General features: G+C 40.0%; 1 protein-coding gene across 1 annotated transcript; it reads left to right on the top strand.

Annotated features, from left to right (window-relative positions):
* Window positions 1–1,886: 1,886 nt before the first annotated feature.
* Window positions 1,887–10,256, top strand: LOC311117038 (secretagogin; the record flags this gene model as incomplete). Its single annotated transcript, XM_084157476.1, has 11 exons — window positions 1,887–1,956; window positions 2,147–2,217; window positions 2,536–2,628; window positions 3,204–3,293; window positions 3,443–3,499; window positions 6,834–6,911; window positions 8,154–8,209; window positions 8,308–8,353; window positions 8,516–8,575; window positions 9,787–9,855; window positions 10,128–10,256. The coding sequence occupies 11 exons, from the start codon at window positions 1,887–1,889 to the stop codon at window positions 10,254–10,256; spliced, it is 819 nt and encodes a 272-aa protein (XP_084013602.1).
* Window positions 10,257–15,097: the final 4,841 nt, after the last annotated feature.

The following is a 15,097-nucleotide window of genomic DNA, read 5'->3' as shown; positions in this document are numbered from 1 at the left end:
TGTAGGCTTACTCTGGCGTGACGTTTTGTTAACTGTGCAAATCTCTCTCGGTCATGGTAACTTTTATCAATATATTTGCCTGTAATTACCCCCCCAAAACGAAATGCTACCTAGCTAGCTACCTTAGCATCTTTTTATTACTCAAATTTTTTAAATTTCCCTCTGCCTGGCCTTTGTACTAGCGAACTAGCTAACATTAGTTAGGTCTCTCCGTCGATCAGAAGCAAGGATGGATCTGTGCTATGTACCGGAGTAGTCGATAAGCATTGATAGATTTGGGCTACTACATGATACTCAAATTTTCCCTATAATGAGGTTGCTACCACCTATGAATGAAAGTTTGCAACGTAGGTGCACACAGGTCGAGATAAATATTTGAGTTGACAGACAGTGACACATGGACAGACAGTGACACATTCAATACCGCCTTGCACACTCTTGCCTGCATCTAGCTGATCTAGGGTGAAATCATTAGTCCAACAGTTGCAAATGAGAGTTTCTATTGGACAAATTCAGGTATGTTTATCCCCGTTTCGTTCCATTTACTTCCGTTTAAGAATTTTTTTTCAACAGAATCGGCGGAATGAATACACCCCTGAGCACACGCAAACAGTTCACTTTCAAAGCCACATACAAACAGCTCATTGTATTCCTTCTCGCATCTACGCGCTCTCCGCTTCCCACCTTTTCCCTTCGATTGTGGACTTCAATGCACAACACATCAGCTGTCTGTGACCAGGCAAAAAAAACTTTCCAAGCCAAACCATATCATAACCGCTACACACAGCCTACATCGTTGTCACCAGATTAGCTAAAGTAACATCAGAGTCAACATAGCTAATAGCACTAACGCGTTAGTAAACCAGCTGCAATTATGCAGTACAGTGTACAGTCAGTAAGCAGTTTAGCATCTACACCAGCGGGCCCCAGTGGAAATAAATTAATAAAACCAAAAGCTTACCTTGACTTGGAAGAGTTCCAGTGTTGGATAGTCATAGCCAGCTAGCTAACATAGAATCCCTCTATTTGAGCCGGGTGTTTGAGTAGGCTAAACTAGCTAGCTGCATTTGCTAGCTAAGTAAGTGAAAGTTAACGTTTTTCTTTTTTTTATGACTAAATATACTGTAGCTAGCTCTTTCTCTCTCTCTCTCTTGCTCCTATTTCATTTTTTAAAGAAATTAATTTGTTCAAAACTGTTCAACTATTGTCTTTCTCTATCTTTGCGTCACCCGCTCACCACATTTTATGCACTGCAGTCCTTGCGAGCTGTAGCTTATCCTTTCAGTACTAGATTAATTCTCTAATCCTTTGATTGGGTGGACAACATGTCAGTTCATGCTGCAAGAGCTCTGATAGGTTGGAGGATGTGCTCCGGAAGTTGTCATAATTACTGTGGTAAGTCTATGAAAGGGTGTGAGAACCATGAGCCTCTTAGGTTTTGTATTGAAGTAAATGTACCCAGAGGAGGGCTACAACATGGTGCTACCCTACAGAGTGCTGTTGAGGCTACTGTAGACCATTGTGTTTTAATAAATTATTTGGTGATGTGAATATATTTTGTATAGTTTTATCTAAAAATGATAACTTCTTAAATGTTTCACTATTTTTATTTTTGTGAAATTCACTGAGGAGGATGGTCCTCCCCTTCCTCCTCTGAGGAGCCTCCACTGTTGCACTTGAGTATCGTATTCAAGTTGGTCTCCCTCGTTTGCGTTAGGTGGAGTTTAGACTGAACTACAGGGAAGGAAACATCATCAATAAAAGTCTAGAAAACCTCATCAATCTCTGCGAGGAATAGACCTATTTAAAATCCACACGGATAAAACTCTTTCTTTTCACAACTTTAACATTTCGGATTTGCGCTGGTGTATTGGGTACGTGTTACCATGGACAGCGCTTTTGACAACCTGGATGCTGCAGGCTTCCTACACATTTGGCAACATTTCGATGTTGACAGTAAGATCTTACTCTTGAATAGTTATAACTGTATGTTGCCTTTTGATTACTATTGATATTAATCTGTGTTGGTTTATCAGGCAATGTTTTCATCGAAATTCCAACTGAACTTTACACCATGTCTTGGAGATAAAACAATACAGAAATGTGTTTTATTCTCATTTTATGTTATGCATTTATTTGTTTCTAGATAATGGTTATATTGAAGGAAAGGAGTTGGACGACTTTTTCAGACACATGATGAAAAAACTTGGGATGAGTGTAAGTAGCCTACTGTAGGACTCAACTGTTCCTTTTCCTTGTCATGCCTAATGCATAATGTGTACATTCAGATTCCCCCCCCCCCCTTAGGCTAGTAACATCCTAGAATATCCTATTTAGACCTACTTTGCTCAGCTTTGTTGATGGCATTCAATGGGTGTCAAAATTAGATAACCTCTCTGAATCCAATCATTAGTCACATTTTGTCTTTCATTGAAATGGAATGAATTCTGAAAGTGATTTTGCACAGGTAACACTGAATAAAATATCAAAATAAGTGTAACAAATGTGTTCAAAAGTCACTGTGTTGTCCTAAAGGATGAAATAACGGATGACAAAGTTAGAAGAATGAAAGAAAGGTTCATGTCAGCTTATGACACAACAGCTGATGGTCGCCTGCAAATCCAAGAGGTGTGTTTACTTGTATTTCCTCATACCTACCTTCTTCCCCCTTTATTTGTCTATATAGTGCGTTTAGTATTAAGTATACTTAGAACCCTGCAAGTGTGTTTGTGTCAGAGAGAGAGAGAGAGAGAGAGAGAGAGAGAGAGAAACTGATCAAACAACAAGTGGTAATTGGATTGTAATCAAAATGCCCTGACAACACTTTCTGTGTGTGAAGCAGCCTTGAAACTACATAATTACTCCGTCATTTGCATCATGTTATTGCCTTGCTTCATCTGACAACATGCAATTAATTAGAATGAGTTTATGTCGAAAGTGTAATTGAATTGCATCTCAATTTGCATCTAATTTCGTCTTTCACATTTGGTTTTCTTTGTCCATAGACTGTATTTCCTTAAATGTTATGTTGACAGAGGAGTAAATGCCTGTTGAAGCTGAAGGGACACATACCCCTTCAATTCTATCAATTTGTAGGAAGAAAATACACAATATTTAGTTTGACAAAACATTTCCCATCAGTGACCAAATAATGCCTGCCTGTGAATGTTGATATTTAATTTGATTGAACATAAATGTTCCAGTTGGCCACCATGATGCTACCGGAGGAGGAGAACTTCCTGCTACTGTTCCGCAGAGAGACGCCATTGGACAACAGTGTGGAGTTCATGAGAGTAAGGTCAAAGATCATGAAGTGTTGCGGTCCAAAAACATTCAACATATATGCACAAAAAATACAATCCTATTATTGGTTGGGTAGTGTGTCCTGTATTCTCTAGAACACTTTCATCCAAAATAAATCTGCCTCTCACTCCCCCCACAGATCTGGAGAAACTATGACGCTGACAGCAGTGGATACATATCAGCTATAGAGCTCAAGGTAGAGTCGAAGAATGCCCCTCTACTAATTTCCATGCTTTCAGTGAGACCACTGCCATGGCCCTCTCAGAGACATTGTCTTAGCTAGTTGTTGTCCATTTTCTAAGTAAACATCAATGAGTGGCTAGAGTTGTTCATGTTTACACAGTTGCTCTAGGTCTGTTTTGACATTAAGGGTCTTTCAGAAGGATGCCCATTGTCCTCTTATGTGGACAAGGCAATAGGGTTGGGCTGATATATGATTAAATTGAATATCGTGATATTTGACATTGACGATATATCATGACGTGCAAGATGATGTATCATGATGTGCAAGACTATACTCTATTTGAACTTTTCAAATCAAAACAGTGCAGTTTTATCAGTTAGGCTGTATCAATATGTTGAAAATGAAGTCTAAATTAATTAACTAAGCCTTATTGTTTTGCCATACTAAGGTAATTTAATTAGAATGTGACTATAATATCGTACAGTTGAAGTCGGAAGTTTACATACACTTAGGTTGGAGTCATTAAAACTCATTTTTCAACCACTCCACAAATTTCTTGTTAACAAAAATAGTTTTGGCAAGTCGGTTAGGACATCTACTTTGTGCATGACACAAGTAATTTTTCCAACAGTTGTTTACAGACAGATTATTTCACTTATAATTCACTTTATCACAATTCCAGTGGGTCAGAAGTTGACATACACTAAGTTGACTGTGCCTTTAAACAGCTTGGAAAATTCCAGAAAATGATGTCATGGCTTTAGAAGCTTCTGATAGGCTAATTTACATAATTTGAGTCAATTGGAGGTGTACCTGTGGATGTATTTCAAGGCCTACCTTCAAACTCAGTGCCTCTTTGCTTGACATCATGGGAAAATCAAAAGAAATCAGCCAAGACCTCAGAAAACAATTTGTACACCTCCACAAGTCTGGTTCATCCTTGTGAGCAATTTCCAAATGCCTGAAGGTACCACGTTCATCTGTACAAACAATAGTACGCAAGTATAAACACCATGGGACCAAGCAGCCGTCATACCGCTCAGGAAGGAGACGCGTTCTGTCCCCTAGAGACAAACGTACTTTGGTGCGAAAAGTGCTAATCAATCACAGAACAACAGCAAAGGACCTTGTGAAGATGCTGGAGGAAACAGGTACAAAAGTATCTATATCCACAGTAAAACGAGTCCTATATAGACATAACCTGAAAGGCCGCTTAGCAAGGAAGAAGCCACTGCTCCAAAACCGCCATAAAAAAAGCCAGACTACGGTTTGCAACTGCACATGGGGACAAAGATCTTACTTTTTGGAGAAATGTCTTCTGGTCTGATTAAACAAAAATAGAACTGTTTGGCCATAATGACCATCGTTATGTTTGGAGGAAAAACGGGGACGCTTGCAAGCCGAAGAACACCATCCCAACCGTGAAGCACGGGGGTGTCAGCATCATGCTGTGGGGGTGCTTTGCTGCAGGAGGGACTGGTGCACTTCACAAAATAGATGGCATCATGAGGAAGGAAAATTATGTGGATATATTGAAGCAACATCTCAAGACATCAGTCAGGAAGTTAAAGCATGGTCGCAAATGGGTCTTCCAAATGGACAATGACCCCAAGCATACTTCCAAAGTTGTGGCAAAATGCCTTAAGGACAACAAAGTCAAGGTGTTGGAGTGGCCATCACAAATCCCTGACCTCAATCCTATAGAAAATGTGTGGGCAGAACTGAAAAAGCATGTGTGAGCAAGGAGGCCTACAAACCTGACAGTTACACCAGCTCTGTCAGGAGGAATGGGCCAAAATTCACCCAACTTATTGTGGGAAGCTTGTGGAAGGCTACCCGAAACGTTTGACCCAAGTTAAAACAATTTAAGGCAATGCTACCAAATACTAATTGAGTGTATGTAAACTTCTGACCCACTGGAAATGTGATGTAAGAAATAAAAGCTGAAATAAATAATTCTCTCTACTATTATTCTGACATTTCACATTCTTAAAATAAAGTGGTGATCCTAACTGACCTAAGACAGGGAATTTTTACTAGGATTAAATGTCAGGAATTGTGAAAAACTGAGTTTAAATGTATTTCGCTAAGGTGTATGTAAACTTCCGACTTCAACTGTAAATAAGCACACAAATTGCAGTCTGGAATGATCTAGCCATTAACGGTGCAATACGATTATATCGGATATAGCCATATTTGGAGTAGCATATCGTAGAAGAGCTCTCCTCAAATATCACCCCAACCCCACAAGGCAAGGCACAAGTACTTTTCTTAAAATGTCCAAACACTTTATGGTTTATAATCCACCCAGAGTAAATTTACCGAACAGTAAATGGACAGGATGTACATACAGTACATTATACTATTTGTCAACACTTTCATTCAGAATAATGGACAAAAGTGTTATGGCACACTTTCCCCCGACTTCTCTGAACCCCTCTTCCCGACAGCTAAAGGTCAGAAGCTTCTACGCATTGCGGGATTCTCTACTTTACGCGTAGTCTCCGCTCTGCTCGTTTAATAAAGTTAGATCAAAGCTGAATCAATGTCTGCAAGATCACATAATGACAGTATTCTACATACTGTATAATGATAGTATTCTACATAACAGAACCGAATATAATAGCATAGTATAATGTTACTGTAAGTGAAAAAACACCACCTAATTTCTTATGAGATTTTAGGATTGTGTGAATGGTCGCATTTTCCTCTCATGTGGCCAAAACCCAACAGTGTGCCACTAGGCAAAATATGTGCTTTGATTTAAACTAAACACAGGTATGCTACAGCTGGTCAACACTATCTGCTCTAAAATTCACTCACTGTACATAATTCAAAACAACACTACTCAAGAAGATCTAAATGCATAATTCCATGAAACTGATTGAGATCAAATGGTTGGCATGCAGATGCTGCATGGATGTTTTACCAGTAAAACTTGATTGACAGTGAAAAATGTGAAGGGAGGGTGACCACAAACATTTGTGCGTAAAGTAGAGGTAAAGAAACACTTGAGCAGAATGTGATTCAGATCTTCAGCTCTGGGGACAAGGGATCCAGAGGGTGGGACGTGGGCGGGACGAGGTGGGATGGGGTGGTTACCTACGGATTCGCAGCTTCTGACTTTTTTTATTTTGTTTCTATTTATCCTTTATTTGACCGGAGACGTGTCTCAGAGTAGTAGGAGTACCTATCTATGATCAGTTTTGTCTTTTAGATTATAATAAATGGATCCTAGATCAGGATAATATACCTGATCCTAGATCAGCACTCCTACTCTGAGACACTTGATAAATATGGGCCCAGGTCATCTCATTGGCTGTCTTCCTCTGTGTCCTCCTAACAGGGTTTCCTGCAGGACCTATTCCTCCAGCACAAAAATACCATATCCCCCAACAAACTGGAGGAGTACACCGACACCATGGTAACAACAAGCCCCTGCTCCTTTACTCTGTGCCTCCATCTGAGGACGCTTGAACTGTTGTCTCTCAAATGAGTATATGAGACCCTGTTCAATGGGCAATTCAATTTGGATGTAAAACAGATTTGTAATTTAAATTTATTTTCTCTAAAAGGATGATTGGTGGAGAGTTATACACTGAGTGTACAAAACATTAGGAACATAAAATGACCAGGTGAATCCAGGTGAAAGCAATGATCCCTTATTGATTTCAAGTGTTAAATACACTTCAATCAGTGTAGATGAAGGGGAGGAGACAGGTTAAAGAAGGATTTTTATACCTTGAGACAATTTCAAACATGGATTGTGTATGTATGTCATTTAGAGGGTGAATGGGCAAGGCAAAGATTTCAGTGCCTTTGAATGGTGTATGGTAGTAGGTGCCAGGCGGACTGGTTTGTGTCAACGCTGCTGGGTTTTTCACGCTCAGCAGTTTCCCGCGTGTATCAACAATGGTCCACAACCCAAAGGACATCCAGCCAACTTGACACAACTGTGGGAAGCATTGGAAAGCACATGGGCCAGCATCCCTGTGGAATGCTTTCGACAGCCTTGTAGTCCATGCCTGACGAATTGAGGCTGTTCTGAGGGCAAAAGGGGATGCAACTCAATATTAGGAAGTTATTCCTAATAATTTGTACACTCAGGGTACATTGTAACGCTACTATGCCATTCAGTGTAGATAAGGAGTGCACTAAATTAGTTATTTCTCATTGAAGTATGTCATTGGCTGTAATACTCTTGCCTATGAATCCCCTCAATAGTATTAGTAATTGGATGGTACTGGACTGTGATGGAGGGTGATCAGCTCTTTAAAGATTTTCAGATAAAGTGATGTGATTTTCACTGTTTAACCAGTGTCATTAATTGTGGACCATTAATTAATTACTCGAGACTGAGAGAAAAAGTGTGTGTGCGCATGTGCGTGTGTGTGAGTGAGTGAGCACTTTTATATATTAATGTCCTGTTTAGTTGAGTAAAATATGGTGTGCACAACATGGGAAATGCACTGCTATCATTTGATTTAGATTCTCTTTGGTACTGTTGTACAGTGTTACACATGACATGTCACCAAGTACAATGATCACCAAGTAAAATTCTGAGTATGTATAAATGTACTAAAAGGTGATTCTGAATCTTATGTGTATGTGCTTTGACAAAATGGCTAATGATTCTGATGCTTTTTTCTGTTTATTTTCCCAACAGATGAAGATGTTTGACAAAAACAACGATGGTAGGCTGGATTTGAATGACTTAGCCAGGTACTAATTATCAAGCAATTCCCTACATTGCTAGGTGGATCTTATTGTGTCTCTAATTGTTTGTGAATCACAGTGCCTAAATGTTTTCCTTCTCACAGAATCCTGGCTCTAAAAGAGAACTTCTTGCTGAAGTTTGACATGAATGTAAGTATAAAAATGTTTGATGAATTTTGCTGATAACTCGCAGTCAGATAAGACTTTAAGACATTGTCAATACACACTCCATCTTCAATTACTTACTATAGTCCTCATTGGCTTGAATTAGAGGAACTAAATTGTGGGCGTTGTGGTACCACTCTGTTTCAGGCTTGCAGTCAAGAGGACCGGAAGAGGGACTTTGAGAAGATATTTGCTCACTATGATGTCGTAAGTCATTATACAGTATGTTTAGCCACAACATAACTGTCTTCAACTTCAATTGGGATTGTAAGGTTTATGGTGATAAGCATATTACATGAAATTGCAGTGCTGGTTATAATGACTTGTTGTGATTTTACTGATTCTTCATTGGCCTTAATTATACAAATATAATATCAGTAAAAATGGGCTGGATTGGAAGTGGATCAGTACAGGGGCGTAGGCACGGTGGGCCTGGGTGAAACCAGACCCACCCACTGGGGAGCCAAGCCCACCCACTCAGATTGAGCAAAAAATAAAATAAAATATATTTGTTTTTAATATATGTTTTTATGCTATTTACTTGTCAGTGTTCCGAATGGGACATTATTTGTCTTTTTACCTAAACATGCAAACACCATCAGATATAATTCATAACAAGCTGTGCACTGGGTTAGTCAGATTTGATTGAAATATAACAGAATAGATGACCTGGAATGACATTCACTCTCATGGGATGGGTTGCCAAAAATAACTAACTGAAAGCCACACCCCCAATAAGCCACGAATATGACTGCATTGAAGCACATGTCATTGTGCTTCTATGGCTATATGCACTATGCCACTGCCTATTTCATTTGCTCATTTGGCAAACAAGACAGCTCATAATCTTGTGCCTTTATCACAGTCAACACACCTATATTTTAACTTAAAAAATGCTAGATTTTCTCTCAGCCTTATGGCAGAATATGTAGAATAGCATGAGATGAGCTATAAAACTGCACATTTTCCTCTCTGCCCCATGGAAAAATGTGTAGAATTGCAGGAAATTAACTTTAAAACGGCAACATTTTCTCTCAGCCTTATGGCAAAATGTGTAGAATAGCATGAAATTAGCTATACATTTCTGCAGGCCCACCCACCAATGAATTTCTCGCTACGCCACTGCATCAGTACTAAGATGTATTCACAGGACTTAATGCATATTAAAGATATAGTGCCAGGAATTCATTTATTTCATTGAGCCTCTTAATACCATTATTAACTGAAGTGGTGGTCCTGTTGCAGTGCCATGCTCCTCTGTGCTTCGTGATTGTGGATGTGTGATGTAGTACATTGTCCCATTATTGATCTAAATTCTAAGCAGAATCCTCTTCATAATCTCCCAAGGCACATCAGGTGGTTGTCTTCATCGCTTTCTCTGAAGTCAGCCATTTTGTTGTTGTTGTTGTTGTTTCCAGAGTAAGACGGGTGCTTTGGAGGGTCCGGAGGTGGACGGCTTTGTCAAAGACATGATGGAACTGGTCAAAGTAAAAAATAAAGTGTTTTGCTATACCCTAATCTTCAAATGTAGTTATGTTATATAAACGTATTATTAACTTATTGTAAATTATGGTCTCCGAATGGAGGCGTGGGTCCAGATCCCACTTACGACACCATGTTACTTTATATTTATATGGATGAAGCAAAGAGAATTGAGTCAAGTTAACAGTAGGTCCAACTGTATTAGACTGTGAAGGGTTTGAACTGTGATTGGTCTTGAGCTAATGGTTTAAATATGCTTCCTTTATACCCAACATAGCCCACCATTAGTGGAACGGACCTGGACAAGTTCCGCAAGGTCCTGCTGGGCCACTGTGACATGAACGGTGATGGAAAGATCCAGAAGAATGAACTGGCCCTGTGCCTCGGCCTGAAATACTCCAGTTAATAGTATTGGATTTAATACTCCACAGGAAGAATGACAGACATTTTCATTACCCTAGTTAGCACCACAGGCTAACCACTAACTCATTGATAGCATGCTGCAATGCCATAGCTCATAGCTTTTAGACAACCAAAGAGCATTGCATGATGGTTGGTTGAAAGGAAGTTGTTGCATAGAGTAGACCTGTTGGGGCTTTTGGGGAATTCATTTTGTGATGACTGAATCTTTGTTGATGACAATTATGATTAGCTTTGAGAATGTGGTGTGTGTGATCCATGCACGTGGCATGAATGTAGTGGTGATATAAGTATTTTGGGATTGAAGTTGTTTTGGGATATTTGTGGGATATATGTTGACTTTATTACCATGATGGCTGTATTTACTTTTCAGAACTGTGTTGTTTTTGATGTGCAAAAAATATGATGAAAATAACTGTCATTATGGTTTAACATTTCACCTCCTACTTTAAATGGTGTTGGTAGAGAACGTACTATCAAAGTAAACATGTAATACAATACAGTATGATATTATGAACAACAATCTCTGTGTCCCTGGGCATCTGCATGTTTCTCCATTCTGTAACAACAGTCTGCAGCCATAAGCACATACAGCTCTGTTATTGAACTAACGATCACTATTTATATAACCATAACTCATTTACTAGTACGTCTGGTGTATACCCATTGTATCAGAGCAGACAATGCTGTGAGCCTTGTGCACAACGGAAATATTGACAAACAGCTATGATGATGTCTGGGCTTTCATTCTCCATGAGCTCAGTCCTTTCATGTAATAATGGATTTTCACAGAGTTTCATAGCTTTAATGCTTGGTAACCAGAGCATTTCGAAAGCACAACAGACAAAATGCTATGGAAACTGATTGAACAGCAACTCAAAGCACCCATGAAAGAGATATACAAAGCAAACATGGTCGGTAGTAAGTAGACCAGTATGGCTTTAAAAGCTTTTCATGAGTTCATTGAGCACTGTGTTATTCTGTGAAACCATAGTGCACTGTTATTGTTGTCTAGTTGTAGGCTAATGTCATTGCTAAAAGCCCCACCAGATGCCTGCCTGACTAAGGCAAGTGAAGTGTCTCTAACTTAACAGTCACTCATGAGCAGGAAAATTACAAGAGATTCATTACTGTGCCACTTGCTATGTCCTCGTTGAAACTGGCTGTGCCCTCTAAAATTCACGCCCATAATATGTATTTTCACTCTTAATTCAGTAGGAATAGATTAGTCATGGTACTCAACAATACATGCATTTTGTCTCTTCTCTTAAATCAGTGCTTGTCCTGAGTGAAGCTGAAGCTTTCAAAGCACTTACAATAAAAATGTCAACAAATAGATATCAGTCATAGAGATACTTTCTCCTAAAATATATAAATCAAGTTACACAGACTGCTATTTAACTAGTCAGTTACCTGGCCTTGCCATTGTTAGAGAAGAGGTCATCAATTGAAAAATAAATCCAGTTCAGATGTTTGAGATGTATTCATTAATGACCTCCTGGTTAATCACATTGTGGTTATGCCCTGTTCTAAAGGTGACCCATAGCGGTTTTGCATGTGCAACCAAAGATTGAAACCTTAAAATATCATGTCACAACCCATTCCCTGGATGGACCTTCCACCACGTTGCTAGACAAGATTGTAATAGATTGTAATGGGTGGAATGTAATCAATGGAACGGTAGCAAACACATACAACCAAAAGTTGTGTTCATAATTGTTTTTCCCCACTAGAAAAATGAACACACAACTTTAATTAGCATGTGCTTGATACTGTTCTATTCATTCCATTCCAGCCATTACAATGAGCCCGTCCTCCCCATTGCGCCCTCTAGCCTCAGGGAGTCCATTCTCTCTCCCCCATTGCCGTTACAGGTGATTTCCCCCGTACAGCCGCCTGATTCCTGTTATTTCATCCAGCCCAGCCGGCACTGATGATAATGACAGTGTGTGCGCTCTGTCATTAGCTCCACCGGTTCTGTGTTTAAGGTGCCAATCCAGGGCCTCTTTTGGTTTTGCCAGCCTCCCCTTCGGACTAAGCCATTCTCCAATGTATCGGAAGCCTGTGCCAACACAGAGCAGCCGTAGAGGAAATGAACACAGCCTCTAATCAAGATGTCTGTACCAAGGGATGCTGGGAGGATTATTGGCACGGACTTGGAGTTGAGAGGAAAGAGGGGGATGCCAAAAGAGGGGTGCTGGTTGCGGGCTCTGCAGCTGAGCCACATAAGAAACAGAGTTGGTGGGGTCTGATGGCTAAATGAAAGACTATATAATACTCGCTGATAGCCTATAACTTGGAGTTAATAATGTGCCCTTAGATTCTCTGTGGTTCACAATGAAACCCCTCCTTGTCACATGATTGTTGGACTATTGCCAGGGTCCTGTTTGTATGTGAAGATGCTCCAAAACTATTCAAACCTGTCCAATAAGAAATGTTTCATGTTGCAAAACATTTTTGCTACAGTGTGTGTTAATGAACAGAACCATGTGTTGGGATACTGACTTGCAGAGGGTAGTCTGAGTGTACATTGATCACACATTTCCTGCTGTGAGATAAGTTGAATTATCTGTCTGAGTCATACACTATAGTTATACACTGAGTGTACAAAACATTAAGGACACCTGCTCTTTCCATGACATAGACTGACCAGGTGAATCCAGGAGAAAGCTATGATCCCTTATTGCTGTCACTTGTTAAATCCACTTCAATCAGTGTAGAGGAAGGGGAGGGGACAGGTTAAAGAAGGATTAATGTTTTGTACAATCAGTGTAGTACCTGTATGTACTAATAATACTTTTTAAAAGCTGGGAGTGAAAGTATCATCAGACACAAAATGGAGTAAATAAATGTTATCACACCTGGCTTGATGGTATGAAACATGGGACCTCCAGTAAAAAGTGTTATTTTCTAGTCACAGAACTTGACTGTGAATAATAGAATATTCAACAGTCCTTGAGGCTGAGATGCAGTAAATAGCAGACTACTAGGTAGATGGTGTTAATTTTATTGCATTACATATTCCTGAGCGAACTAGCTATATACTTTCCTTATTCAATTACATTCACCAAATTTCTGATTTCTCAGCCACAATGTGTTTTCATTGTCAATATTGCATGCCTAATGTGATTGATTGTGAGGAAAATAAAGTAGCTCTTGTAGCCTATGCCATTTTTGCAGTCATAGGAGGACCTCTAGTGGTAGTCTGTGGTACACTTCAATTAGCACCTGCCTTCACCCATAACTAGTTAGATCCACAACCCTAACCCTAACCCTAGCTTCATGTGCACATCCCAGTTCAACCCTAACCCTAGCCTCAACCACAACCACAACCACAACCCTTGGTTTATCCTACTTTATCCTACTTTGTATCCTACTTTTCTCTTTGGATCCATAAGGTGCTAAAGCTCAGCTCTACCTGGCTCTCTCTTTGACACTAGGTGCAGGATGTCGGCTCTGGGTAGCTCTGGCTCAGTTTAACCACTGATCCTCACCCCATTGATGTCATGGCGATCCCTGATCTGACATGATCAGATTGGGGACATCAATACGGTGAAAACCTTTTTGGGGACTTTAGCTTATTCTTATTTTGTTATAGAAACATGGTGCTCTCCGCACCTTAGCACACATGCACTCACTCAAGCACACACATACACTCATCCAACTTTGAAAGTTTCTTCAAGTGCAGTCGCAAAAACCATCAAGCGCTATGATGAAACTGGCTCTCATGAGGACCGCCACAGGAATGGAAGACCCAGAGTTACCTCTGCTGCAGAGGATAAGTTCATTAGAGTTACCAGCCTCAGAAATTGCAGCCCAAATAAATGCTTCACAGAGTTCAAGTAACATCTCAACATCAACTGTTCAGAGGACACTGTGTGAATCAGGCCTTCATGGTTGAATTGCTGCGAATAAACCACTATTAAAGGACACCAATAAGAAGAAGAGACTTGCTTGTGCCAAGAAACACGAGCAATGGACATTAGACTGGTGGAAATTTGTCCTTTGGTCTGGAGTCCAAATTGGAGATTTTTGGTTCCAACCGCCGTGTCTTTGTGAGACGTGGTGTGGGTAAACGGATTATCTCTGCATGTGTATTTTCCACCATAAAGCATGGAGGAGGAGGTGTTATTGTGTGGGGGTGCTTTGCTGGTGACACTGTCTGTGATTTATTTAGAATTCAAGGCACACTTAACCAGCATGGCTACCACAGCATTCTGCAGCGATACGTCATCCCATCTGGTTTGGGCTTAGTGGGACTATCATTTGTTTTTAAACAGGGCAATGACCCAACACACCTCCAGGCTGTGTAAGGGCTATTTTACCAAGAAGGAGAGTGATGGAGTGCTGCATCAGATGACCTGGCCTCCACAATCCCCCGACCTCAACCCAATTGAGATGGTTTGGGATGAGTCGGACCGCAGAGTGAAGAAAAAGCAGCCAACAAGTGCTCAGCATATGTGGGAACTCCTTCAAGACTGTTGGAAAAGCATTCCAGGTGTAGCTGGTTGAGAGAATGCCAAAAGTGTGCAAAGCTGTCATCAAGGCAAAGGGTAGCTATTTGAAGAATCTCAAATATATTTTGATTTGTTTAACACTTTTGTGGTTACTACATGATTCCATATGTGTTATTTCATAGTTTTGATGTCTTCACTAGTATTCTACAATGTAGAAAATAGTAAGAATTAAGGAAAACCCTTGAATGAGTAGGTGTTCTACAACTTTGACCGGTAGTGTACATTTATGCTACACACACATCCCAACTCTACCAGACTCTTATTATTATTGCTAAATACTGCACAATTTAAACATGCCTCCAATCCCCCT

This window comes from Coregonus lavaretus, assembly GCF_964263955.1.
Source record: "Coregonus lavaretus genome assembly, chromosome: 3".
Lineage (NCBI taxonomy): Eukaryota > Metazoa > Chordata > Actinopteri > Salmoniformes > Salmonidae > Coregonus > Coregonus lavaretus.
Note: the sequence above shows the minus strand (reverse complement) of the source record. Positions and strands in the feature narration are given on the sequence as shown.